At 46.8% G+C, this 25,839-nt stretch overlaps 3 protein-coding genes and 1 long non-coding RNA gene across 8 annotated transcripts in view; 3 read left to right on the top strand and 1 right to left on the bottom strand.

The window, feature by feature from the left end:
* Nucleotides 1-4,569, top strand: part of SMAD3 (SMAD family member 3) — a 63,746-nt gene extending 59,177 nt beyond the window's left edge. For all 4 annotated transcript variants that reach the window (XM_072346040.1, XM_072346042.1, XM_072346043.1 and 1 more), the window contains exon 9: nucleotides 294-4,569. In XM_072346040.1, coding sequence (XP_072202141.1) covers nucleotides 294-417 — 124 coding nt within the window. In that variant the 3' untranslated portion in view covers nucleotides 418-4,569. The remainder of the gene's footprint in view (nucleotides 1-293) is intronic.
* Nucleotides 4,570-5,412: 843 nt separating this feature from the next.
* AAGAB (alpha and gamma adaptin binding protein) lies at nucleotides 5,413-19,620 on the bottom strand. Of its 2 annotated transcripts, XM_072346045.1 has the most exons (11): nucleotides 19,496-19,620; nucleotides 16,025-16,215; nucleotides 15,061-15,157; nucleotides 14,465-14,554; nucleotides 12,395-12,478; nucleotides 8,839-8,921; nucleotides 8,186-8,279; nucleotides 7,763-7,867; nucleotides 7,258-7,307; nucleotides 6,637-6,728; nucleotides 5,413-5,679 (listed from the first exon to the last, which is right to left on the bottom strand). In XM_072346045.1, the coding sequence occupies exons 1-10, from the start codon at nucleotides 19,566-19,568 to the stop codon at nucleotides 6,651-6,653; spliced, it is 945 nt and encodes a 314-aa protein (XP_072202146.1). In that variant the 5' UTR covers nucleotides 19,569-19,620; the 3' UTR covers nucleotides 5,413-5,679; nucleotides 6,637-6,650. The 2 variants fall into 2 exon arrangements, with proteins under 2 accessions (XP_072202146.1, XP_072202145.1); XM_072346044.1 differs by having other exon boundaries at nucleotides 5,413-6,728.
* LOC140257046 (uncharacterized) lies at nucleotides 8,940-18,999 on the top strand. Its single transcript, XR_011904934.1, has 3 exons — nucleotides 8,940-9,108; nucleotides 9,214-11,110; nucleotides 17,707-18,999. It is a non-coding gene; the product is annotated as an uncharacterized lncRNA (long non-coding RNA).
* IQCH (IQ motif containing H) overlaps nucleotides 19,567-25,839 on the top strand; it is a 56,037-nt gene continuing 49,764 nt past the window's right edge. Inside the window, exons 1-6 of the mRNA XM_072345703.1 lie at nucleotides 19,567-19,619; nucleotides 19,664-19,784; nucleotides 20,284-20,406; nucleotides 21,026-21,123; nucleotides 21,412-21,526; nucleotides 25,399-25,521. Coding sequence (XP_072201804.1) covers nucleotides 19,567-19,619; nucleotides 19,664-19,784; nucleotides 20,284-20,406; nucleotides 21,026-21,123; nucleotides 21,412-21,526; nucleotides 25,399-25,521 — 633 coding nt within the window. The remainder of the gene's footprint in view (nucleotides 19,620-19,663; nucleotides 19,785-20,283; nucleotides 20,407-21,025; nucleotides 21,124-21,411; nucleotides 21,527-25,398; nucleotides 25,522-25,839) is intronic.

Here is a 25,839-nt window from a genome sequence, read left to right as displayed (position 1 = left end):
GGAGAGTGTTGCTCAGATAAGCACCTTATTCCAGAAGTCTCAGTAGCAAATACATGATACATCTGGGATGGCAGGGGATGTAAAGGGGAAAGATGGGGGCTTTCAGGGAGTTGGCAGCATTGGCCAGAAGTGTGTTACAGAGGAGACATTCCTCCGGCCCCACGTGCAGGACTGTTGTCTAAGCAGGAAAGAATGCTTCGGTAGCTGCAAAGCCTCAGATCTGTAAAGTTTTTTGCAAGTCCCATTTAAACGTTCTGTTTCTTCCCTCCCTCCCCAACCCCTTTTCCTCGCAGGCGGCAGACGGTGACCAGCACTCCCTGCTGGATTGAGCTGCACCTCAACGGCCCCCTGCAGTGGCTGGACAAGGTCCTCACACAGATGGGCTCCCCGAGCATCCGCTGTTCCAGCGTCTCCTAAGGAAGCACCTCCTGGGGGCGGGCGGGGGAGCAGAGACTGGTGAATGGAATTGGCTGAACCCTTAGCAAAACACACAGAGAAGAGATTCCCAGTTACTGAAGCGATAAGGAGAAACAGATCTGCGAAAATAGTGGCTTTTCTTGGTTTTGTTTCTTTCTTTCTTTTTTTTTTAAAACTTAAAGACCCATTGAAGCCACTTCCACTGAAGCTGTTAGCACTTTGGTTACACGGCTGTGGGCCCTTGCAGTCAGAATGAAGCTGAAGTTGATCATGATAAAAGATGACTTTGTTTCCACGGAGAGAAGGCAGTGCTGTGCCTCCGGCCATGGCACGTCCCATCCGCCCCGTGCAGCCCCAGCATCTCCGACTGACACTGCAGGTCTTTGGGATGACTCTTGCTCATGCATTGCTATCTCCATCCACCTGAAGACCCAGTCTTCTGGGATTACAGCAGCAGGTGGAAAAGAAATCATGTCAAGCATGTAAAGCACACGCAAGGACTGACTGCCCGGTATTGCTCCCGAAGGGAACAGATTTCCACGCCGTGCAGCTCACCCAGAGGCAGCACCTTGCTTTGTGCCCGAGCTGCCACTGTGCCCTGCTTGCCTCAGTCTGGATGTACATGAGGCCAAAGCCTCTTTCTGACAGTGCTGCAGAAACTTTTGACTAGAGCCGCTCACGAACAGACATTGGGAATGTGAGGAGCTCTTGCTGGATAAGTTAAGCCTTCATTATTGTGCATTAACTAAAGAAAGTTTGTATTCTATTTTCTCATTGCGTTGATTGGTATCTGCCACTTCTGAAGCCGTAGGGGCTTAATGAACTCGGTGCCCAGGTCTGCTCTGGAACGGCTCCTGCTGCCATTTGCAGAACACCCAATTCTGCAGGTTCCTCCCAGCTCACACCAGAACCAGCACATCTCAGAGGCACCAACAGCACTTGGTTAAAAACGTATTTCATCTGATGGAAATGCTCGGAGATGTGTTCATTCTCACCCGGAGAAAGGGAGGGAGCGTGTTAACGTGTTAGAAAACGTTCCTTTTCAATATACGTGCTCCAGACTGTCTGATATTTGTTTCCCTGCAGCAAATGTCGTGGCAAACAACTTCCACAACTGGAAAAACAAACACCCTAGCACTTGTTTTTATGGCTCCTGTTTGCCAAATAGGTCTCCTAACTTTGTCAGCACTATCTGGCCATTTGCTTCTTTATGCCTGTGTTGAACACCATACGCGTTTGTGCCAAAATATCAGAAGGGGAGAAAATGGGAATCAGAATTTCTTATGGGATTGTATTTTTTCCCCACCTGTGGCTCTGGGATGGACAGGCTGCGATGGACACTGTGTGTGAAGGCTTCAGCCCCGCAGAGCTTTGTGCTCCCGGACACGAACACGAGCAACCCCAGGCTCCGTGCCCTGTAATAGCTTTTAAACACTGCCCAGGATCAGCCACGTGCCCACCTGGCTGCAGGGAGGCTCTTTGGATGCGCTCGTCCACTCTGTCCCTCAGCTCCACCACTTGGACCCAAGGCATCAACAGCACCCGAGGAGGATGCAGAGCAGAGATCTGCTGAACCGGACACACAAAGCGATGCTCTGGAGGAGAGTTTTGTTTCTGATCTCTGAGCTGTGGTGGTACAGCTGGCAGGACTCGGGGGCAGCTTTCCCTGCACAGCACGGCTCCTATCGTAGCACTGGAGGTTTTCTAGGACTTTTTTACGTCTCATTTTTGCTGTGTGTCTGATTGTAGTTAAATCTCTGATTGCACGGACTTGTGCAATAAGAGCATCTGTGTAAGGGAGTGTTTTTGAGCTGCTTAGGTAGGGATGTCTGTCGTCGTGGGCTGACGAAGCACGTGCTTTCAGGTACAGCTTTCTAACAGTAATTTATTCAGACTTCTGTGGAAATACCTGAATTTCTGTTTTAGTCAGAGAGGAAAAATTGTAAACTCGTGCCAGGTTTCCTATTCGAGTGTCTTTAAGTCACGTTTGCTTTTTACCATTTTCTTCATCTGTATATCCATGAGAATGCTGGGCTCTGTTGTGTCTGGTGCACCAGCAACCAAAACGGCACCTTCAAGTCAGGTGTCAGACAGCTCGTTCCCCTGCTGTGTGCAGGACCCAGCCCGGCCCGGGGCACAGGCAGGAGTAAACCCTGCCTTCATACACTGTCTGCATGGAATCGCCTCAGCCAAACCACGAATTGGCCCTGGGTTCCCTCTGCGTGTTTACTTTGATGAAGGACAGCGAGTTCCTGATTGCTATTGATAGATGCCACTTTAGAAACGGGATTTGGATGATACATAACAGCTCTGTTAATTCCACCTCGTCATCCCTTCAGTGTATGACTTCCAGAGGAAAGCACAGAGCTGCTCTAGTGATGCGATTAGATAAAATGGAGAGATTAACTTCTCTAAAGGAGTCATGTCCTCTCCTCCCCTTTGTTTGCCTCCTCACTTACACATAAAAGCCTTACGGCTTCCAGCGTTAGCTTATTAAGCCAAACGGGAAGCCCTGTGCCACGCAGCAGGCGAGGAGGGGCTGTGATCCTCCTGTCTCACACAGCAGCAGTGAGTTGGGATGGGCGAAAGTGAACTCTGAGACGAGCTCTGGGTCCCAGCACGGAAGGGAAGAGGCTGCAGGCGGCGTTGTTGCCCCCAGGTACACGGAGCTTAGTGTTGCTTTTCCATTCTGTTCTAAAACTCGATGAAAGTAGCTTTGATATGTAGCAGGGGTGTACGCCGTCAGCCTGCCCTGGTGAGATGACGCTCCTCACTGATGGTGGCCTTGGCTTGTTTCACCAGCATTTCAGACATTCTCCTTACCAGCAGAGTCACTAGCAGGAACTTGGACTCTCTTTAATTCGTGTAGCCGTACACAGGGGCCTGGCTGCTGGCAGATGACACTGATGGCCCTGTGGTTTTATGTGACTGTGGAGGTTCTCTTTATTATTATTATTAATGTATTGAACTGAGTTGCAGTGTGTAGTTTGTGTTAAGCTTGTCTTAGAAGTAATCCAGTGCTATCCATGTGGTGCGGAAGCCAGAATCGGCACAAAGACAGAGGAATCTGATTCATCCAATGTCCTGAAAGCTCCGGTGCAGAAAGGCTGGAGGCGGCCTTTCAGACGGTGGGAAATAACTGTTTCCCCTCTCCTGCAGGATGGGCAACCTTGAACCGTACAGGTTGAAGGATATTCAGTGTGAGCATCCACACCTTGTGTGCTTGCTAAGGAGAAAAAGCCCAGGGAGCGAGAAGAACACAGCGCAGCGAGGGGCTTCAGCCCGTCACAAAGCACTGTGAGCCTTCCTGGTTCTCCAGGGCACTGGGTAGGTAGGAGGGGTGGGATATCACAAATAAGCTGGGAAGCCAGGAGGAGAAATAATTAGTTGCTCTACCGTAGCTGATGGAGTGGTATGGCTAAGAAATTCAGTATATGTTTTTTATTATGTACATGCTTGTATTTATGTTGTCTTTCTTGAATATCCAGATGAATCAAATGCATAACTTGTAGCAGAAAGGGCAGTTCAGGATTCTGAGCGTTAAATCTTTCCCGTGTCCATCTCTGGTGACGGCTAACGAGGCAGTTACTGAGTGAGAACAAGAGCTGCATCTCAGAGCTGAGCAGCGAGTGCTGGCAGAGAGAGCAAAACGAGGACGTCTCCAGCAGGAGTCTGTACCTGAGCTGTACCTGAGCTGTCGTCTTACTTCTTAGCAATGAGTCAGGTTCCCAGGTGGCCCCTTCGGTTGTTCTCCTCAGTCTGTTCAGATTTATGAGGCTTCAAAAAGAAACAACAGACCGTTCTGTAAATGCTTTGGTTCATCCTCACGTTTCCTCCGGTTCGTGGATACGAGAGGAGTCTGCACCGCTGCTGCTGGGGTGCGTCTGGCCCTCTCCCCACAGAGGCAGCCAACTTCCCTCACTCTGATGGAACCGTTCCCCTCTGATAGATACGTATGAGCATTGTATGCAGTAGTGTTTAGGTTTTCTTAACCTGAGGTTGTACGTTAACGAGCGGCGGTGTCACCTACGTGCTTTAGCTTGTTGAGCATTATTCGCCTCTGTTGTTACTACAGGCCTGTACTATGTATGCCCTCTTCTTTCATATGTGAAACTGTAAGTTCTATTTTTGACATTTTAATAAACTTTGATTTGAAAACAGAGGCTCGTGAGCAAACACTGATAGTGTAAAAGGACACAAACTGAAGGCATTTGGAGTTCTCCAGCCACAGGTACAGCAGTGCCTGCAGTCTGCAGGTACCCAACGGACCATCGTGCTCTGGGCAATGTGGTAATGGATTTGAAGCCACAAGTAGCATCTCTTTAAAAATGCAACCAGATCTTTTAACTAACGGGTTTTGAAGGTGAGAATGGCGCTGAGCAGCCATTACAGCAGCAGGCAGGTAGCGGTGCCACGTGCCATGCTGGAAGCGAAGGCTCTGAATGTGCTGGCGTTCAGCTGGCCTCGGAGGGGGGCATTCTCCTAATAGCATCACTCATGCAGCCAAGGCACGCTGTGATCTCAGGCAGTGAATCCTAACGTTCCTCCTCAGGTTTCACTGAAATTCAGATATTTTGTTGTTGTTGTTTTTGCTAACAGGATTTACGAGAATACTTTTTCCACCCCGTTTTCCAACAATGTGGTAATAAAAGGGTTTTGTCCAAGTTTTACATCAGGGTTGCCAAAATGCAAGTGCGAGGTAGGAAAGCAGAGCTGAGCCGTGAGTTCTGCCGTCACCTGAATACGTCACAGATTTCACAATCAGGGGCTTCTTGTTTGCACCGATACCAGGAAGCTGAAGCAAAATCTAAGTCTGATAATAAATGAAACAAAACCAACAGTGTCAGCACTGCGTGGAGGTGAGCAGCCTGGCTCATCCAGCAGCGCTGTGTGACCGGGAGCACCCTGTGCACACACAGCATGTAAAGAGGCAGGAATTCCTTTGTTGCTAACAATGCTGCAGAACACAAAGAGGAACTGAAAGAACTTTCAGGTTTGCAATTCCACTAATGCCCCTTTTATTCATTGTCATAACTGCTGTTGCGTGAAGAAATGATGCAGCCAAAAAGAAGGAAGGCTCTCCAGGAAACAAAAAACACCCCAGCACCAGCAAAGTAAACTCAGATTGAAAAACACAATACAAATAATCTTAAAGGATCATTAAAACTGCTTCCCAGTATCCCTCAGCCACGCTTCCTCCCTCGATGAGGCGATGTATCTGCTATCAGGACACATACGCACTGTGCCATGTCCTGGTAAGACCTGCATGAAAATGTGGACAATTGTTTTCCAGTCTTAGCAGCAATGTGGGTCCCTCCCCCCCGCTGCGCCGCTTCTCAGCTTAAATCCTGCTGTTGCTGCCCACACTTGCTCTGTGCTTTCACACTCTTGTTCTGTCTGTCACGTGGAATTGTGTGGCACGCTGGGTGTGCCCAGTCCGGTCCCTGAGCCCTGGGATAACACATCAGCTGTGGGAGTTCATCTGCTCCGACCCCATGAGCAGGAAAAGCATCCAAACTTTTATCCTGCAGGAGGTTTGAGCAGGGAAATGCAAACCTAGAACAGCAGCAGAAACCTGCCTTGCGTTTAATCCCAACTCTCTCATGGAAACCTGGGGAGTGTGGCACAGCTCCGGAGCTCTCAGGGAAGGACCACATGCTTACAAACACGAGCAGAACTCAAAGCCTGTGGGCCATTTTTAATAGCTCTGGCACTCAGTGGGATTTTAACCCTGCAGCCCTGGCGCAGCATCTCAAATAGGGCACGGCACACCAAGTTTCTCTTCATGCCTCATAGAAATTTGGTTTGTTTTGTAAGTCAGCTATTAAGCTACAGAAAAACATCACGCAGGCCTACATCTAAATGTTGAGTTTAGAGTTAAGTAGTTGTTTAACAACCACCAGCCATATGTAGAAAGAGAACTGGTAGTAAAATTGTTTGCTTAAACTCCAAAGAGGAAACTATAAAAATGTTAATTTGAAAAATGTAAACTAACCTATTATATCCTCTAAATGCACACAGTGGCATCCAAAACTCTCTGAGGGAGAACGAACAGTCAGACAAAACCACTCTAACCATAAGGTGTTGTGGATGTGCTTCTCATTACAACGACACGGTGAGTCCTTGTAACCAAAGAGAGCAACTAAAGCTAAATGGGGCCTTCTGCAATTAACACTCGCTGCAGGAAAGGATCACTCTTAGGATCGCTCTGTTGCTTACAGCTACAGAAGACCTCAGTTTTCTTCATCCGAGGAGAGACCTTCAATTTCATCTCTGTCTCCTCCAATCGCCATCCAGAACGCTTTGGCCACCTAACAGGAGAAAAAAGGATGCAAAAATAAGAACAATTCTCCTCCTATGACCAAAGCATTCAGCACGTGAGTAACGAAACCGAGCTGCAGCTAAGCCTGGCAACGTTCCTGGCCTCCGTGCTCATCCTCTCTGACCTTCATCAATGTCACTCACACCGTGCTGCAGTAATTCAGGCACTCTGAGAATTCATTGTAGGCATAAAAGTGACAGAAAACTTGGGCTAATTAAGTCATAATTAAATCTTCCTCCACACCAAAGCTTTTCTATTGACTTCAGTGAGAGCCGGATTAACCCCAATGCGGGAAGGGACTGCGGGGCCTTTTCAGGAATTCTGGAAGGAAAAGCCTCCTCTGGAGTTCTGGAATTCCGGGTTTGTTATTCAGTTCTTGGGAGATCTGGGTCAGCCTTGTCAGGACTGCAGCTTGTTCTCACTGCCCGAAGATGGGAGCTGCGCTGCAGGAGAGCTACTGCAGCTCAGAAAGGAAAGACGGATCTTTCATCACTCTGGTGCTCGTTTCAAAACCTCACCTTTTCTGCATGTAGTTTTCTTTGTTCATGGGGCAACGTTGCGGCTTTTTCTGTGGAAGAAAACACAACTTAGTCTGGCTCAGGAGCACGAAGGGAGACAGGCAGATCGACAACCTCCTGCAGCTGTTTGCAGGGGACTAGTGAGAAACTTGCTCAGGATTGCAAAAAGGAAGCCTATTTACTAAGTGCTGTTGTAATTCCCACAGAAACCCAGTGCCCCCGAGCACACCCAACTTGGAGAAAAAAAGAACTCTGGTCATAGGTTTGCAGATAGAGAATGGTGATGTTAATCCATGGTGGACCAAAACAACACAATTGCCATCAGCTGAGCAGCATCTACTGCTTTCAAGAGCGTTGTTCAGATGAAGGCCAAGTTAGTGTAAATATCGGCTGCCTGTACAGAACCTCAGGCAGCAGAGTGGGGATTTGTACAACTCTGCCCACTCTCACACTGGGCTCCAGGCCTTCGTGGTGCAGCTCAGTGCCTCCCTCCCCAGCACGGTACCTTTCATTTCTTTCAGCTTTGAAAACAGCCTTTCAAAGTTCTCCAGGTCGCCGTCTCTCGTGGTCAGGCTGGCCAGCTCTTGGATATCTGTGTCTAACACAGGATCTAAAACAAAGGCACACAGGTTTGCTTTAGGTTAAGTTATTCTGTTGTAACAGCCACGGTGACAATCTGCTGGTTAAAAACAGTACCTGCTCAATGCATTGCCCTCTTTCCAACTGGCAGCACTGCTGGCAGATCTGACCTGCAGGGATCCTCTCCTTTCTAAAGTTGGGCCCATTTACTCACAGAGAACCCCTGATGCTACACAATTGGCCTCTCCTGGCTCTGCCCTTCCGCTGAGAGAAAGCCAGTGGCTTTCTGGGCCCGTTCCAGTCTGAGCTGCCCACTCCAGCACATCTGCCAAGCAGAGAACGAGCTTACCTACAACACCATCGATCTGCGGGTCGTTTGTGCTGGCTGCATCTCCTCTGTCATCTAAATGGGGTTCTTCTCTGTCTGCTGCTGCTGGATTGGACTGCCAGGAAACAAAAAGATATTAACAGTATGAAGTGATGCACCCTGCAAAGCAGCAGCAGCAGATCAAGCTCTTTCTTTTTTTTAACACTAAAATCTTTATCATGAAGTGTTACTGCAAAAGCTGCACCACACGTATGACAAAAAGGCACTTCTGCAACACCATACGCAGCTGTGTGCTGGGACAGCTCTGTTCATTTCTGTAACAAAACTCACAAGCTCTATCTTTCTGTTTTGCACAACGCTGTTCTTGGATTTGAATGGGAAAGCACAGCGCCAGACATCCCATTGACACGGGGGAATGTCCTGAGCTCCCAGCCGTGAGCTGGCAGCTCCTGGGACAGCTCTCAGTACGGCCTTCAGAAACAACACCAAACGAGGTCTCAGCCATCAGAGACTCCCCTGCAAACCCACTCTGACAGCTTGTGCAGCAGCCTTCAAGAGGGGAGAAAAGGATGAAAGACTCTCCCCTGCACCGCCACTACACCAAGTGTGACACAGGGGAAAGCCACGGGGGACACAGAATGAGCAAAGAACAAGAAATAGGAATTACTGTTTACTTCTCTATCTTGGTTCTCTTCTGACCCAATGCTACAGTTCGCACCTGCTAACGTACTGAGAAGGCCGAAGCCCTGGGTCCTGTCTGGAAACAAAACAGCTGTTAGTGTGACAGCAAACAGCTGCAACCGACAACAGGCCATTTCTTAGGGAAGACACAGCAACACAGCACAGCACTGTTAAATTAAACTCTGTTTTTAGAATGTTACCTTTGAACAAAAATGGATGAGCAATGGGTGTAGGTGCAATGGGTGTCAGTGCAATGGGTGTAGGTGCAATGGGTGTCAGTGCAATGGGTGTAGGTGCAATGGGTGTCAGTGCAATGGGTGTCAGTGCAATGGGTGTAGGTGCAATGGGTGTCAGTGCAATGGGTGTAGGTGCAATAGGTGTAGGTGCAATGGGTGTAGGTGCAATGGGTGTAGGTGCAATAGGTGTTGTTAGTGGTTTTTGCTAAGCCGTGTTTTCTTCTGGCTTAGCCTCAAGCAGCAAATATCTGCAGTTCTGTTGGGGCTCAGGAGATTGTTCCTAAACTATCAGCATTTTAGTCAACTTAAAAAGAAACAGCATCAAGTTATCGTGCTGCAAACAGCCAGGAAACAACGACCTGTGCCAGAAGAAAGATGAATGTTACTTTTTTTCTAATGCATTCTGAATTAACATTACAGTAATGACTAAGCTCTAGATTCAAACCTTGAGATGATGTAATTTTTAGACACGGGCCAAATTTTCTTGCCATTTATACAAAATCTTAAGGAGCCGAATGTGTAACTGAAGCCATCAGCTGTGGAGAATGCGTGTAAACACGTCTCAGTTGGACAATTACTGAGACCTCATTTCCTGCTCAATCATCTACGCTGTGCACTTTGGCTCACACGTGTCCTGTGCCAGCCCTCGTCTCCCCTCGTGCCCCTCTCCCCCCCTGCAGGTATTTGTTTCCATTGGCGCTGCGCTGTACAGTTTTACTGCCCTTACAGATCACCTGCCAGAGGTTTGGGGAGAAGTGAATCAGTCTAGCCGAATGAATCACCTTAAAAACGTTCAGTTGCAAGAAATATGAAAGCCCGTAAGTCTGCCAGCTCTATTAACAGGCAATTGAGTGATAAAAGGTTGGGACCTGCAACCCAAAACAAAGCAGCTTCCCAAAGTTTCAGCAAGCTGAGCAAAGAAAAGCAAAGCTGTCCTGGGGGAAAAAGGAAGGATCGATCTTCAGCCAATTTCTGAGTCATCTGAAGCCAGACCGGCCTCTGCAGCCCAGAATGTGCTTGAGAGAGAACATTCCCACATTGGCAGAGGGGCGGATTCGGTGACCTAATCGTGTGCCTCTTTCATATCTCTGATTTGAGCTCATCCCATACAGATAAGGGACAACAGTCCGTCCCCACCACTGCCACAGGTAACCTCAGCCTGTGGAACTACAAAACACCGTCTGACCAGAAAACACCAGCGCCTACAGTGAGGATCTGCAAAGAGCAGCTGCTGGTTTCTGGATCGGCGGTGAGGGAGGCGGCAGGCACAGCTCTTGGTTCCAGTCACACCCTTGAAAGAAACCTTCCTATAAACTTCTTTTATGGGACGTAGAAGTTATTTCAACTTCTGGGTGCAATTCAGGAAGTGGGTGACGTCTCACAGAGCGTCCCTACAGAATCAAAGCCAAAAATGACCTCACTCAAATTATTGTAACAGCGGGTGGCTCCATGCTGATGCAGGCTTTGCGGGCTTACAGGTGTCATCAATATGGCAAAGCCGCAGAGAGCTGTGCTCTGAGCAGGGCTTGGAAATCCACACTGCTGCTTTTGCAGCAAAATGTTTTCCACTGTCCTTATCTAACATCCTTCCACAGTTTGTCTGAAGCTACCGTGACTTTGATACAAACAGCAGAGTTAAAAGGTTGAGACTTTAAGTTCATGTGGTCCCAGTAAACCGGGCTAATTCTTTGTAAAGGAAGCCAGGCTAATGAGTGGCCCCACCCTGGGTAACTGGCTTCACCTGGGATCACTGCAGCACATATTTAGGCAGGAAGCAGGCAAGCAACCCCTCTCAGAAGGCAGTAAGTTGTTTCTGTTCCTTCCACTGTAGTCAGCCAGACTTCCTTTTGTAGGGATAACTAAGGACAGAACAGTGCACCAGCTTTTCAGATTTAGGAGTTGGAGAGCTGTGAATTGAAGCAAGATTTATGTTCTTCTGCACAAGAAAGTGACATTCTTATCTGAAGAGAGCTCTGAGAACTGGAGAACAAACAACTGCATACCCACCAGAAAGCAAACTGCCTTTCAGGTAAGGCTACTGGTTTTCCTTGTCTACAAGACCATACTGCTTTATGTACCTACCAAGTATGCGCTATTTATTACATGATGCAAAAGTGTTTATAGTTAATTGTACTTAATACCTTATGAATCAGTGTGAGCAAGAACATCCTTAATGGGTAGAGACAACCTGAGAAGGTCAAGACCTTTCCTAACTGGTGTGCAGACACAGCTTCACAACTTTGGAAAACTTAGGTGCAGGTGCAGGGTAGCATGCTTTAAAATGACATGGCTTTAATGCTCGTAGTTCCAAGGAGTCGCTTCTTTGCAGTCTATTAATTTGAAGTTTAATGTAAGCAGCTCAAGTAAGGCAATGCTGTAGTGTTGACTCTCTGGATGGTGACGCTCAACAATGCTAACAAGCCTTTGCTACTACAAATGTCTCACACTTAGTGTGAGAAGATCTCATGTGAAGTATGATTCCAAACAGGGAGCAGTTAGAGGTAACTCAGCAGAAAAGCTGAGCTGTTATTTACATAGTGGCCAGCTTCCAGGACCAGGAGGAAGCTGAAAACAAAAGATATATTACAGGTTGTAAAAAGGTTTATTTTAAGCAAAAATGAGCTCAACCATTTCCCTTTGAAATCACAGATTGGTTGCAACAGCATCCAAAAATAGCTCACTTCCTGAGGGGTTCGTAGCACCACACATCAGCACGGGGAGGTTTCTGCACAGTGGAGATAAAAGCTGGATTTTCACAGAGCTCGGCCTTTACAGAACGCACCACTGATGTGCAGGAATTTCCCTCAACGTGTGACTGAGTTCTGTGCTTCTATCATGTGACATCTGTCAAATGTTAAGAAAACCATTCCTGTGCTGCTAGACTAACTTCGTGCCCTCTCAAATGAATACTTCTCTATGACAGTCATATTAAACTAGAACTGATCCTAGCCTCATTTTGATATAGTATGAGATATACTGAGAAGGCACAAGTTTAGTAGCTCACAGTTGCCCTGAATGCCAGTAACCATCTTGCAGATATAAGAGCTAATGAGAGAGCAGGTCTAGAGGAAACTAATACTGAAGTGGGATTACACATTAACCACTGCCTCTGAGTTTCTCTGTGTATCGAGGGACAGTAAAAGTGGTAACTGAGCAGCCTCTGTTCCATGTGAACACGGGAGGAGCACTGTAGCTCCCTGTGTGCTGATGCAGCTCCATTGTAGCTGCTTCATTTAAAGTTTTGCCAAAAATATTGAGCCTTCTCGGGCTCACAGCCTTCAGAATTAATGCAGGGAGGATGTGTTTTACATACCGTTCTTCATGACCACGTTGGACCAAACGTTGGCATTCAAGGCCTGGACAATTCGTTTCACTCCTGTGGATTCTGGGAAGTCATCTAAATAAAAACATAAAGACTTTTGGTTCCTAACCATAAGACCAAAAACCATTATGTGCTTCAATATAAGGTGAAGTGTGACTGAATGTCTGTCCTATCTGACAGGAATGGAAGTAATGCCTTGTCTTACTAGGAAGGACACATTGCTGGCCTTTGCTTCACGAAAGGCCAAACAAATTTAGACTGATGCCTCTTGGTCTGGGCTTTTTATGAAGTGTGAGCACTCATCCTTCTGTAGAAAGGTCTAAATTCTAAGTAGGGCTGTCAGTATTTAGCTACACTGGTAATAACACGAGGATTTAAATAATAATGACTTTAAGTCACTGTCAGCTCTTTTAGCCCACGATCTTTCAGAATGCTGCACAGCACAAACAGATGCTACAATTACTTTTCCTTCCTTCAGAAAGTGAAGAACTTCAGATAACCATTGGAAAAGGGGCAGTGCTTCACAAAAAACACAATGATTGTATTGAAGCTATCTTTGTAACATCTAATGCAAAGTGTTCCAGTAATCCTGTAAGTTCACAGGGACTTCAAAGACTTGGGAAGGCATTATTTGGACTCCAGCTTACTCAGTGAATAGAACTGACACTGTTTGACACAAAGTCAGTTTTCCCACTTCCTCAGCTTAGTCAGCTTCCCATGTTTGTGCAAGTCTCACAAAGCAAGTAGGAAGAAAAGCCCTTTGGAGAGGAAAATGTGATTGCTTAAAAATCAAACCTGTCTAGGGTGACTCAGGGACAGGTGTACTAACTGAAACTGCCTCTAGATATTAATGTTAAGCTGTCTAACCCCTTAGATCAAATACTGTCCTCTATGATAGCGCTGTTTAGTTTTATCTTGGTCATTATTGGGAGTCTCAGCTAAGAGTTCCTGTCCTTGGTACACAAATAATAGCGTAGTCATAGCAAGAGCTCCTGTTCATTTGCAGTGAGCTGCCATTAATGCCATAATTCCTGCGCAGATATTGGCCCAGAATGTTTATTACATCTGTTTTATCTTCTGTAATTCATACAGCACGTTTACAGGGTAAATATGTTACTCAGTACAATGAATTTCCTCTGATGAGTCACAGCGAACCAACTGCCGTGTTAAAAAGTCCAGGAGAGAGAATGTATCTTAGTGATCCAAAGATTAACATCCTGAGTTGTTATTCCCATTATTTATTACCTCAGTGGTAAATAGCCTGTTCTTTACAACAATTATTCAGCAGGAAAATAACTTAATGTTACTAATGTTTCCTTTCAAAACATGTTAGACTGAAATAGCCACATTCTTGTTGAGCTTGAAATGGAGAAAATGTGAGTGGGTTATTCCACTCCTGTATGGAAATGGAGTTGGTTATCTCATTTACAGCTCTGTAGTGGTAAGATGTAAACACCTGTGTATCACTGAGATGAGATAAGGCCGATGCTGATAAGGCTGTCAGGAAGTGCACAGTCACTTTTCAAGAGCGGAACATCACACCTCTGACTCTTAATTACATGGCCAGGCAAGTGATTTTGAAACTGGCTTACTTCCTGTGTAACAGTGAATGCAGCTCTAAGCTGTTGCAGCGCTCAAACCCCTTTCAGCCCATCATGTTGCTGAATAATGTCTATTCTTGGCATGTACGGTGATTTAAGTGTTATTCAAAAAGACAGAGGATTTTCCTGCCCTTGGGCACCTATGTGGTTCTACTTTTGAGACTGATTTTACAATGGAGTACAAATGCTTTTTATGTATCAATACAGCCCTAGGCTTAGTGCCTGAGAAGGGATCTGATATATTTATGTAGGTGCCACATAAACAGCAGCTGTATTTGGGAGGAGACCAGAAGAATGTCTTAGAGGAAATAACCACCTTTTCCTCCTGACCTTACACAGCTGAGAGTCGGCCTCACCAGCTGGGAGTTCCATGCTGTTACCACGTAGCACAGAAACAATGCAGTGCCCCCTTGCAGTGGTGTCTTTTTGTTATAGGAATTAACACAAGTAGCAATCCTACCATCTTCATCTGGTAGCTCCTCAGGGTTAAGTTCCACCAGTTCAAAGCCATGCTTGATGCACCATTCTTGAGCTTTCTGTCTGTTAACACCTAAGATTGGGAAACAAAATGTCTCCTAAATGTACACGTCTGAGATTAAGACCAGCAGTTGAACTTCCAGCCACATTTTATTCCCTCAGAATTGTTTGCTTGTTCTGGATTGAGGAGGAAATCTGTAGCAGGTGGTTTGGGTCCCCCAACCGCTTCCAATTGGATTCCAAAAGCCCAGAATTAAACTCCTTTAATTTGTTTTAAACATGGTACAATCAAATGGCTTTGCAGTAGACACTTCCATGGAAGTGCAAGACTGCCCTGTTAAGTTACCTTGCACTGCGTGCTGGTATACAAGGAGTGGGATGTGCAAAGTTCATTTTAAGCTACCTCGTAAAATTCTGATTCAGTTTTAATTATTTCTAGATGGAGACTTTTTTAGTCATGAGCACAACCAAGCTCTTCTGAATCAAAATCAAAGTCCATTCTCACTCAGATATTTTAAGGAATGACTGTGCTGCAAGCTTAATGATCTGAAGTCAGTTTGGGGCCTCAAGGTAACGTACCATGTTCAGATACTCTGTTACAGACCAGGATCATGACTTCTGGTAGCCACTCTTCTGTCAGGGGAAGCCATTCAGAGACACCATCGAGTCCAGATTTCTAAAGGGGAAAAATAAGTTCTTTGGAATACATCCTCAAATACTTCATTTCTTACATTTGTTTCTAATCTTCAATTGTACTCCAATAAGATAAGGAAACTGGTTATATAAAGCAGCCCTCTGGTTCTTGATTTACTTCACAGATGAGTTAAACCTACTTCCTTGGACCTCCCCTTCATGTTTAGTGTTCCTTACACAACCTTAATTTACATCAGGAAGGACTTCTACTCCACGTCAATCACTCGTATCTCATTGTAAGCAGCTCTCAGGGTTAATGTTTAGCTATTCCAGCTTCCACGCTAAAGCTGTTATGACAGCCATTGAACTACATTCTGCTCTGGTTTACTGTGAGGTGGTGCTGAGCGAGTCACTTTGGGTACCTCTGCAGGACGTGTGGTATGCATCCTCTCCCATCCGTAGTTAAAAACATTCCTTATTTAGATCGGTTTCTGTCTCAATCTCTCAGGCTTTTGCTAAAGCACTGTTTTCACTGCAACCAGCCTTGGAGAAACAATGTCAGGTAAAATGATAGCACCGAAACTTAGAACTGGCTTCCTCATTCTTGGCTACTTTCAAGCAGCCTTTCTAAACTACCATTGGTTAAGGGTAAAGCTGGAGGGGGGCTGGCCTAACTTAGTGGCCTATTTACATCCTGCAAAGCCTTGTTTCTGGCTGGAGTAAAATGGCAGAAGGGAAGGAAATGTCCCTGCTGCCACTGTTAGTGGGAATAACTGACCTTCGGTCTCCTGACCATTAACAGGACAGCCTAGAAGCAATGGAGGTCACCAGACTGAGGGAATGCAAACATGGTTATCACAATAAGGCAGCTATATCTTGCAGATAAGGCAACACAGTGCAGAAGTCTTACTATTGAGCTGTCGAAGTACACCACAAACGCCTGCACAGATTCAGCAATTGCTCCTGTAACCAGAGCTGTGTTGGGCACCACACAGAGGTGAATATCTGCCGAGTAATACTTGTTATCTATTGTCCAGGGGTAGAAGCTCACTCCTCCCGTTGTTGTAGCACCCACAGTGAGGTCCTCTCTTCCTGTGATGCCTGTGGAAAAGAAATTGAGTGAGATGAGCAAAACAAACCAGCATCAAGAAAAATCCAACAGGAAATCGTACCAAAGCTTGGTATGATGCCAATACAGAGCCGTCTTCTCTCGCTGCAACAAAATAAGCTGCTGCTTATTTAAAACATATAAATCAAACTCGGTTTCTTTTACCATGTTATTTATGACTCCCAGATGGGTTCTAGCTCTCAGAAAGAAATGTGGTACAGAAGCTGTTTTCAGGTAAGGTGCGTTTTGTTGTTTTCTCCTTGAGACATCTTTTCAAGTGAGAGCCCCAAACTCATTACCCACAAGCAGGATGGATGGAGCAAATAACTACACTTCATTCCAGCAAACCCTGCATGTTCATTCAGATGTAAAAAAGCCTGTTTGACTGTGACCAGAATCTCAAGGTAACTAATGAGAAAATAAAGCGATTTACTGGAATTCGGTTGTAATGCCCATTAAATTCCAGGTAGGAGTTCAACAATTAAAATCCAGGGCAGTGCTTGGATAATGCAATCTCTGCACTGCCTGCCCCTCGTGTGCTGGCAGCAACCTTTGCAGAACACTCTCGTAGCGTGACGGCCACCTGGTGGAGCTGAATTATTGGTAGCAGCAGAGCAACCCATCTGTACCTTGCTGGAAAGGACAGAACATCTTGTTCCAGATGAACAGAGTCATGGATATCTCATGAGTAAATCATATAATCACTGGAGTCAGCTGGGGAGCAGAAGAGTTTAAAGGGTAAAGGCATTTCCAAACATCTTAAGGGTTGCACCTTAAAGGTACTGAGACAATTCCTTGAAGATGCCAGTGTGTGCTGCTCCACAGATAGTCTGAACTGGAGTGATCTGAGTCTTACCAGCTAAAAGCCTGCTGTCAGGGTGGTCACAGGTTCAGTATTTATTATTATTATTACTGTTATTTTGGCAGCTAACTGCCCAGCCTGGGCAGGCTAAGCAGTGCCTGAGCTCTGGCACATCACCTTACAGTGCACAGCTTTAACATACAGGCTCCAGTGCAATAAGAGGCACTTTGACATGAGCCAATTAAGTGCCGTACTCTGCATAATTTAGTTTGGTGCCTTTGGTAAACAGGATTGTATGCACTACGTGCCAACTGCTGCTAGGCCAGAGTTAATTGTCAGTGGGTATTGCTCCTCTCCCACTGCAGGGGCTCTGGAGACTGCCACATCCTACACCTTGCAGCCAGGCTGAGTTCACAGGGACACGTTTCATGCTAGAATGAATCCTAAGATCATGTTGGCTGTGCTGGGATTCCAGGAGTCTCTTCTCAATGTGGCCTGCACTTCAATGGAAAAAAGTAAATGCAGCCAGAATAGTTTCCCATCTAATTTTAGAGAACATTCATCAGAATGAGCTCTATTATGTTTTATTTGGATATGGAACAAACTTCCAGAAAACTAATATGGCAAAGGGAGGTGGCTTGTCAAACTTATCTCCACTGAGTTTACTCTGTTTTCATTTCAGGCTTCCCAGCCATTGCAAGCAGCAGCGTTTTGCCATCCAAAGGACCTGGAAAACCACAGCAGTGCAGCCAGGCTCATGGGGCTGCCCCATCATATCATGCCTCCATGGAGCACAAACAGCTTCCTTGGCCGACAGGAATGCAGGCAGGCTCCAGCTGCATCACTATTAAGGAACTAAAGACATGCACAGAAAAGCTTGCATTGCAAAAGGACGTGACTTAGCATTATTCAAAGCCATGACTTAAAACTGAAGTATTTTGTAGAGGATCTTGAACAACTAATGCTGGACGTTTATTTCACTGCTGTTACCTATTGAAACTTTCACCATCCCATCAGTAACTGCTGAATACTGATTAGGACAGAGCACAGCTGTGCCCCACATTTGTGTTTAAAAGCTGTTTGGAGCAGCAGGTGCTTCCCTGGGTGGGGTGAGTCACTCCAGGCTCTGGACTCACACTTCTGATTTCATGGGCTTGCATACAGACTTGGTCTTCCAAGCAGTGGTTTAATTTACAAGGGAGAGGACAATGCAACTGCAAAAGCCTTGCAATTTCTCATCTACTTCCAAAGAGATTTAAGTACTGATTGCTCTTCCTAGCTTGCTTGGGATTGAATGCATGCAGGAGCACAACTCAGTTTTCAACTATGGCTGAGTGCTCCCTGTCCTGCCAGCTGGTGGGTGCACCACAGCGCTCCCATTCTGTGCCTTGAGAGCCACCTGGTGGAACACAACATAAGAAATACTCCTACAGACTAAAGAGAACTCAAACGTGCAGGCTGCAAGGAGCCTTGCAATCAGCCTGGGAAGCAGCAGAGTGCAGGTTTGGCAGACTTCTAGCAGAGAAGCCTCCGAGCAGCTGCCCTGTATGTATAGAACAGGTCTGCCCACAGCAAGTACCTACCAGGGAAATGCAGGAGCACGGTGCTGAAAGCAGCAACAACAAAGGTAAGTTATTTGTTTCATGCAATAGATTCCAAACCCACAGTTGTTATATGGATCCTACCATGCGGTGCTGTATTTAAGAGTGTATTTAGACATAAATATTGCACGTCAAACATCACGCTGCTTCAGAGGTGTTAATGTAAGGCTCCCATCCTCAGCACCAAGCTAAGCCACTGCCAAGGAACGTCTTTAAGCTGCTGTTTCTGGTTGCACACTGCAACAGCACACGTGCTGAGAACCGCAGCAGCGTTTTGTCCCAGCTCACCAGCAGCTTTCAGCCCAACCTGCTGCAGCCAGCCGCTGCCACCGGATCCTCGTTCGAGTGGGAAGGGACCCGTAAAGGTCGCTCAGTCTGACGAGCCCAAAGAACAGGGTTTTTTACATCAGGTTACTGAGAGGCCTCTGCCAGGTCCCCCCTTCTCCCTGCAACCTCCCTCATGTTGCTGCTAACAAACACTTTTCTCCACCAGATTTTGCTCGCATTCCCTCTCTCAAGCCGTACAAAGGGAAGCCGCGTCCCAGGAGATCTGCTTCCTACTGGACGAACGAATGCAAAGCGCCGCACGGGAAGCACGAGCCGCAGCAACCACAGCCGCAGGAAGGTCGGTTCAACCTCCCCGCCCCAGCAAACGGTGACGATGAGAACGAAGCCGCCGTGCCGCCCCGCAGCTCCATCCGTGCGCTGCTCCCTCAGAGCCGGGACCTTCCCTGCTCCTTCTTTCCGCCCTGCCGGCTGCGGGGCCGTTCCCGGCGCACAGGACGCAGCCGACCCGCACCTCCCACCACCGCTGAATCCTTACGGAGGTTCCCCCGCCGATCCCGCCCGCGTTCCCCGCCGCCCACTCACGCCTGACGAGCTCCTCGGCCGCGAAGCCGCCATCACAGCTGCTCAGCAGCGCGTAAGGCCCCGCCGCCGCCATGGCGCCCGCCGCCCGCCGCGCCCCTTCCGCCCGCCGCTACCACCGCGCGGGGCGGGCGGGGACGGAGCGGGGAGTGACGGCTGAGAGCCGCTAAGGGGGGAGCGGGGACACGGCGAGAGGAGAGCGGATGGCCGCCGGGAGAGGGAGCGGGAGCCGCGCTCGGCACCGACAGACCGGCCGGGCCGCCCGCTTGCTTCTCCCCGTCGTCCCCCCGCGGTGAGGCGGGTGGTGCGGCCCGGCCCGCGCGTCGCGTTGCCATGGGAGCGGGCGGCGGGCATGGCCGGCAGTGCGGGGCACGGAGAGCGGGTGGGAGCCGGGCTGCTGCGGGGGGGTGCCGAGCTGCTGCGGGTGGGTGCCGAGCTGCTGCGGGTGGGTGCCGAGATGCTGCGGGTGGGTGCCGAGATGCTGCGGGTGGGTGCCGAGATGCTGTGGGTGGGTGCCGAGATGCTGTGGGTGGGTGCCGAGATGCTGTGGGTGGGTGCCGAGCCGCCGCCGTGCCGGTGCTTACTGACATCGAGTCGTGAGATCCGATTCACTGGTCTGTTTTTTCCAGGTCTGCTCCTGACGGGCAGCTTTAGACGCGCTGTGTTTGTATTTCTGTCGCTGCGCGTGTTTCTTTGCTTCGTCTGGGAGGTGTTTATTTGGGCTGAGCACCGCCAGGTAACCGCACGGGTTGTGGCGATGGGAGTGACCTCTGCCGTGACTTGCTTCTCAGGTCCAGGAAGATCTGCACAGGATTAAAGGCAAAGTGAAAAATATCAGCTTGAAAGGAAACGTGGAAGCTGAGGATATTAACGACCTGGAAACAGCAACTAAAAGAACCGAATTTGGGCTGAGAGTAAGTAATACAGGGCAGGTCCAGCAGACAGCTCATCTTTGGGATCAGCTCTTGGAGTACCAGCCGTGTGCTGGCTGTCCTGTAGGTCTGTATGGGAGATTGGTAATCACAGCCTGAACCTCTGATTAATCAGCTGAGGCAAGTATGGGGTCAGCTGTGGGAGCACAGGTGAGAGTGATGGAGCTGTGCTCCCGGGAGGGGTGGAGCTCGACTCCATCCCCTCTGAGACCTCATTTAAGGGCTGACTCCCACTGAGGCAGCATCTCTTGGAGATCGCTCCCCAGTGAGGACTGCCCCAGCTTCTTCAGCCAAGGCACCACCATTGGTGAGTTTCCCTTTGCTTATTCCTTCTGTACATTTGCTGCCATCTGTATATTAACAACCAATACACGGTCCCATCCCAGTCAGTGACCGATAGGGTTGATCACACTGTGGTTCAGTACAGTGGCTTCCCTCTGTTGGTGTGCTTGGAATTAATTACGTTTGCGTTCCTTAGCTTTGGCCAAAATCAGATTGAACCCAACAGAAGCACAACTTCTCAGTCAAAGGAAGATGCAGTTTAAGTTAGTGGGTCCTTCATTCCTTTCTAATTGACTACTCTTTTTTTCCCCTCTGGCAGAAACACGCTGAGAACTGTTTAAGTGCTCCAAGCAGAGAAGTGTTAACTATTTCTGCTACTGGCAGTGAAGAAGTACGTTCCAAACAGCCCCCTGAATGGTGAGTGGAACAGAGAAACTGCAGCATCAGGATCTTGTGAGGCAAATGGGAAACGTTGTTCCCAGTTAGGTTACTTGGGGTTTTGTATCGCTTGAAAGCGATACAAAAGGAAATGCTGTCTTAAGCAGCTGCAGCAACTTACTGTTAGCACTTGTGATTTTTGGCTTAACACAGGTTTAAACAAGAATGCAGTTTTTTTACATGCAACCACATGGGAGCGGCGTGCATTTAATAGGTGATACCAAGGTAAGTCTTACAAACCTCACTGCTTGTTTCTTTCTAACTCAGGGGGCTTCAATGTGGTGCTTCTGAGAAGCAGCTGGTTTTACCACCGGTGCCTGTAGAGCCCGCGACTGCCCAGGCATGCAGCAAAGTGACACGGCGCCTTTCTCCAGGCTCACAGGTCTGAAATAACACATCACTTGTTTTACCAGAGACCGCATTAAATGGGTGGACTGGCATCTCGTGGGTACTGGTTGACCCCATGACCTTGTGTCCTGGTTCTGTGTGAGCTCAGTGTTTGTTGATGCACCATCTGGTGAGTGAGTGTGTTACTCACTCAGTAGAATGAAGGAGCTGAGGGGTAGGAGCCTTCTCTCCCTGCTTCAGGGTAGCATCAAGGCTAGGAAGGACTTCAGTATGGTTGTGATGCGTCTGTTTCCCATGTATGTTGATAAAGAATCCTGAAACCAGATGTTTATTCTGTTGTAAGGTCCCAGCCTAGCAAATACTGAATACATAGCTGCTATTCTGCAAGCGATGCCTTTGAAATAAAAGGGACTGCATACTGGAATAGCATGAGTTGGTGTTGTGTGAGAATAAAACCGGTTCTCTGGTTTGGCTTTGTGTAAGAGAGGTGCGGGGCTGTGGGAATGGCGTTCAGTCAGGCTGTTACCAGGAATGAGATGGAATTGCATGGCCAGAATGAGCAGCCTGCCACTCCTATTGCGATTTTCTTTGTAAAAGAAGCCTCCCCATGAAGTAATAATTCAATATTACCTGCTTTTGAAGTGATGGAAAGGTGCAGCGAGAGCTGATTTTTATTGAACTTTATCTGGTAGAACTATGGCAATGAGGTTCTGTGAGACTGTGGTGAAAAAGTCAGGCATCGTTTTATTTCTGTTTAACCTCTTTGTATAAGGTGTTGCTGTTACTGCCTTGAAGTATTTTCATTTGTGACTGACAAAGAACGTGGATTTTGGTGTTTGCTGACTGACGTACTCCTGGCTTTCTCAGTTTTGAATGGAGAAGAATGGTGCCCGGAGCTGTTTTGAAAGCAGAGTGCAGTTTGCCAGAGAGAATCCCAACCCCGTCCCGTGTGAGCACACTTCTGTTTGAAACAAATCAACAGAGTTCAGCTACTCTGAACAGCCCCCATTATCAATGGTTTTCCAGCTCTTCGTGTGCACCAGTGAGCTTAAATTACAGGGAACTCGTGCTGTATGCTGCCCTGCCTTTCTCTTTTCACGTCTGATATCCAGGGCATCTGCTTAGAGCTGCACATGCAGTGACACACAAGCCAGCCCTCATTTGCCGCGATAAAGAAAGGGGCAAACAGTGCTGTTGTACCAGCTGTTCTACGTGCCCGCCATGCCAACATAAAAAGCTTTCATTGTCAGATAGTTGTGAAATCCAGCTGGGAAATTACCACCTGCAGTTCCTCACTTCCTGTCTTTGCCTCACTAGCAACTATGAACCATTTTTGGTTTTATTTCAGTGTACTTTCCTGTTTTTTTCCAAATAGCGTTCCACTCAGAAGAAAGGTTTGTGAACGAATAGATTCCCATTTGCAGGCAGTATTTCAGGTTACGTAGGCTTGAGGAAATCAACTTCTCAACTCGCAGAGGTTCTGAGAGAAATGGATCACTCACACGGTGATGTTTTGTGCTTTGCAATCCGCAGTAGGCCGTGTGAGAGGAGAAATGGAGCTCAAGTTGTGTTTGTGGCAGTCAGGATAAAATAAGGTTGGAGCCACATGAGCACAGATGCAATTTTCACACGGAATACTTGTTGTGAGCAAAATAGCTTGTCCACAGGTGTCAGGATGGGCTTAAAATTACTGCTCAGTCACACGGATGGTATCTCTGAGTCATAGCAGCAGCTGGGTGAGGATGGATGAACCAGACTCACAGGGGAGTTGGGAAGCCCTGTCCCTTTTTTTTGCTCACTATGTGATGTAATTGGGTTTCTGATGATGATGATGATGATGCCTGAGAACCATAAACGGTGTTTTCCTTCTGCAGTCATTGAAAAGACTCCAGGTGAATATTCTCTCATCTCTAATAGAATTAAAGATGTACATGAAATGTTGTTTCTAGAAGGCTCTGGAATATGGAAGTGCCACCAATGGACCTGAAAAGCGGTGTGGTTACTGATAACGTATGCCATTTCAAAGATATAATGTAATTCATTCGTAAGGAGTTTAGGCTCTTTGAAACCATGCACCACTTGTGCATGGGTTTGCACAGCAAAATGCCCTCAGCTCTGAATCGTGTTCTGTGTTGAAGTATAACAGGATGTGAATCTTTAAGTGCACTGATAACATCCTCTTGTTCTGCATATTCCTGTGTACTCCGTGCTAATAATGGAGCTCAATAATTCTCATTCTCATGGGGCACTGTAACAGCATAATAACGTGCTTTGCACTGCTGTTCTCATCTGTTTCACACAACACGATGGCTCAAGGTAGCTAAAGTGTAAGACATTGGGGAAGGTAGACAGAAGGAGCTGTGACACCGTCCTGCAGCTTGCCATAGGTACCAGTCTATGCTGAGACCTTTACTGGGTGTGTTACTGTTATTTTGTTTGAGTTTTGTTGTTTAAATTGTTTCCATTCTTGTTACACTGAGCGGAATCAGCCGCTGTCTGACTGGGGAATTTGCATCGTGAATCACCTCCTGCTTTAATTGAGAAGATACTCAGATTTTCCCAATTCTTGTTTAATAGCACAAGCAGTTTCCTTTCCGTACAGTTGTGTGTTATAGTAATAAAATAAATACCACAAAATCACTGATGAGGTGCAAATTGAACTTTCTGTCTCTGTGCAGCCATGTGGGTAAAAGAGTAATTGGCTTGGATAATAACTTTTGTTCTTACAAACCCAGATCTAAATGAGTGTCTCATTGATACATCTGCTTGTAATCACTATCAAAATAAAGGAATATATTGTGCAGATAAATAAATTCGCCAGGTTTTAGTGCTTACACAAAGTCATGCAGTTCCTTTGTAGTTCAAATATACCTCCAATGACTCTTGCACTTTTTATGGCATTTTTTGCTTGCCAGGAAGTACAAGTAGAAGTAGCAGTAGAGAGTTCTCAGCCATAAATATATTTAGTTGGATTTCACACAGTAAGAGGGCTTTCTGCCACCTCAGGACTCTTCCCTCTTTGGCACTGGTCAGTAAATAAACCCTGCTGGGTGCAGAGACTGCTCAGCAATAAAAGCACTGGGAGATTTCACTGCAATTGGTACAGGTGTAAGCGAAAGCACATGTGTTATTGTGAACTGAGATGTTTTCACCTTTAGATACTTTTAGAGTAGAAAAATATACGGCACCACCTCTGGCTTTTATAGGATAAGTGCTTCAGGTAAGGACTGTGTGTTGGGTATGTCTCCGTGCATTTCTGGTTTGATGTTTTGCACACCCTTGACGAGTTCACCAGGTAGTTTTGTAAGGCTGAGATGCAAATCAATAAGGAATGTAATCTGAGATTTACCTGAGACATCATCCAGGGAAAGAAATGTCCGTATCAACATAATGTGGAACGTGACTCAAACTCTTCCTCTCTAACAGGATAAGTTGTATTAATATTCATAAATAGCATGTTGGGATTTTTCCCCTAAAAATGTTATTTGCTTTGTTCACGTTTCCTAACTTGTAAGCAATAAATCAGTCATTACAGCACAGCTAAATGGAATCAAGAACTGACCCGTGCTAACCAAGTCAGTGAAACATGATTGCCTTTTGCACTTAAAATGTTACCCAAAGATGGGCAAATCTGGGACTTTCAGAACACTACAGTGAAATCAACTGAACAAATTTGGGGTATGTGCAAATAGTGGCTCGATGCCTCTCTAAGTTGCTGGTCTGATCAACACGCACTTCTCCACCTTCAGCCCAGCCCTGTGGGGATAAGTGAGATAACAGCAATTTTTTAGGCATCGTTTTGCAAATTTGCATCATTTTGTAACATCAGTCAATTCCTGTTTGTAAATACTTATGGCCAACTGTTTTAAGACCATGCGCGTTCCATGTTTCCATTGCATGTTTCAGAAGCAGCTGGAAGTGGATATGAAGATTGTGCTTGACCCAGAAAACATCAATAAGAAAGCTGTTTCGAAACAACAGAGCTGTGAGACCAGGCTGCCACGTATAACTAAGAAAAAACCTGCTCCTGTAAGTAACTTTTGTTGTCTTGTGGACTTGCACATGCTGGCTGTTCATCAGTAAAGTTAATACCTATCGGACCTAACTAGAAAACAATATACGTTGTAAGGGAAAGTATCATAGTTTTCTATTTGTTAACATTCATATGTAACAAAGCACTCTGAGTGACGATACCAGGGAATACAAATGTGCAGCATAACAGTTATGGGTAGCAAAACCCTAGCCCAGTGAAAGGGTAAATGTGTGTGGGAATGTGTGTGATGAGTAACCATGGTAAGGTTAGGAAGTGAAGAGAAGCTTGTGGAGTTCAGGCTGTGATCCAAAGAT

The sequence above is a fragment of the Excalfactoria chinensis genome, chromosome 10 (genome assembly GCF_039878825.1).
Source record: "Excalfactoria chinensis isolate bCotChi1 chromosome 10, bCotChi1.hap2, whole genome shotgun sequence".
Classification (NCBI taxonomy): Eukaryota; Metazoa; Chordata; class Aves; order Galliformes; family Phasianidae; genus Excalfactoria; species Excalfactoria chinensis.
Note: the sequence above shows the minus strand (reverse complement) of the source record. Positions and strands in the feature narration are given on the sequence as shown.

Coding starts and splice junctions, on each gene's coding strand:
- AAGAB (XM_072346044.1), bottom strand. CDS start 19,568: ATGGCGGCGGCGGGGCCTTACGCGCTGCTGAGCAGCTGTGATGGCGGC. Junction 8,922..12,394: donor CAACGTGGTCATGAAGAACG/GTATGTAAAACA, acceptor TTTTGTTTCCAG/ACAGGACCCAGGGCTTCGGC. Junction 8,280..8,838: donor AAGAGAACCAAGATAGAGAA/GTAAACAGTAAT, acceptor GTTTCCTGGCAG/TCCAATCCAGCAGCAGCAGA.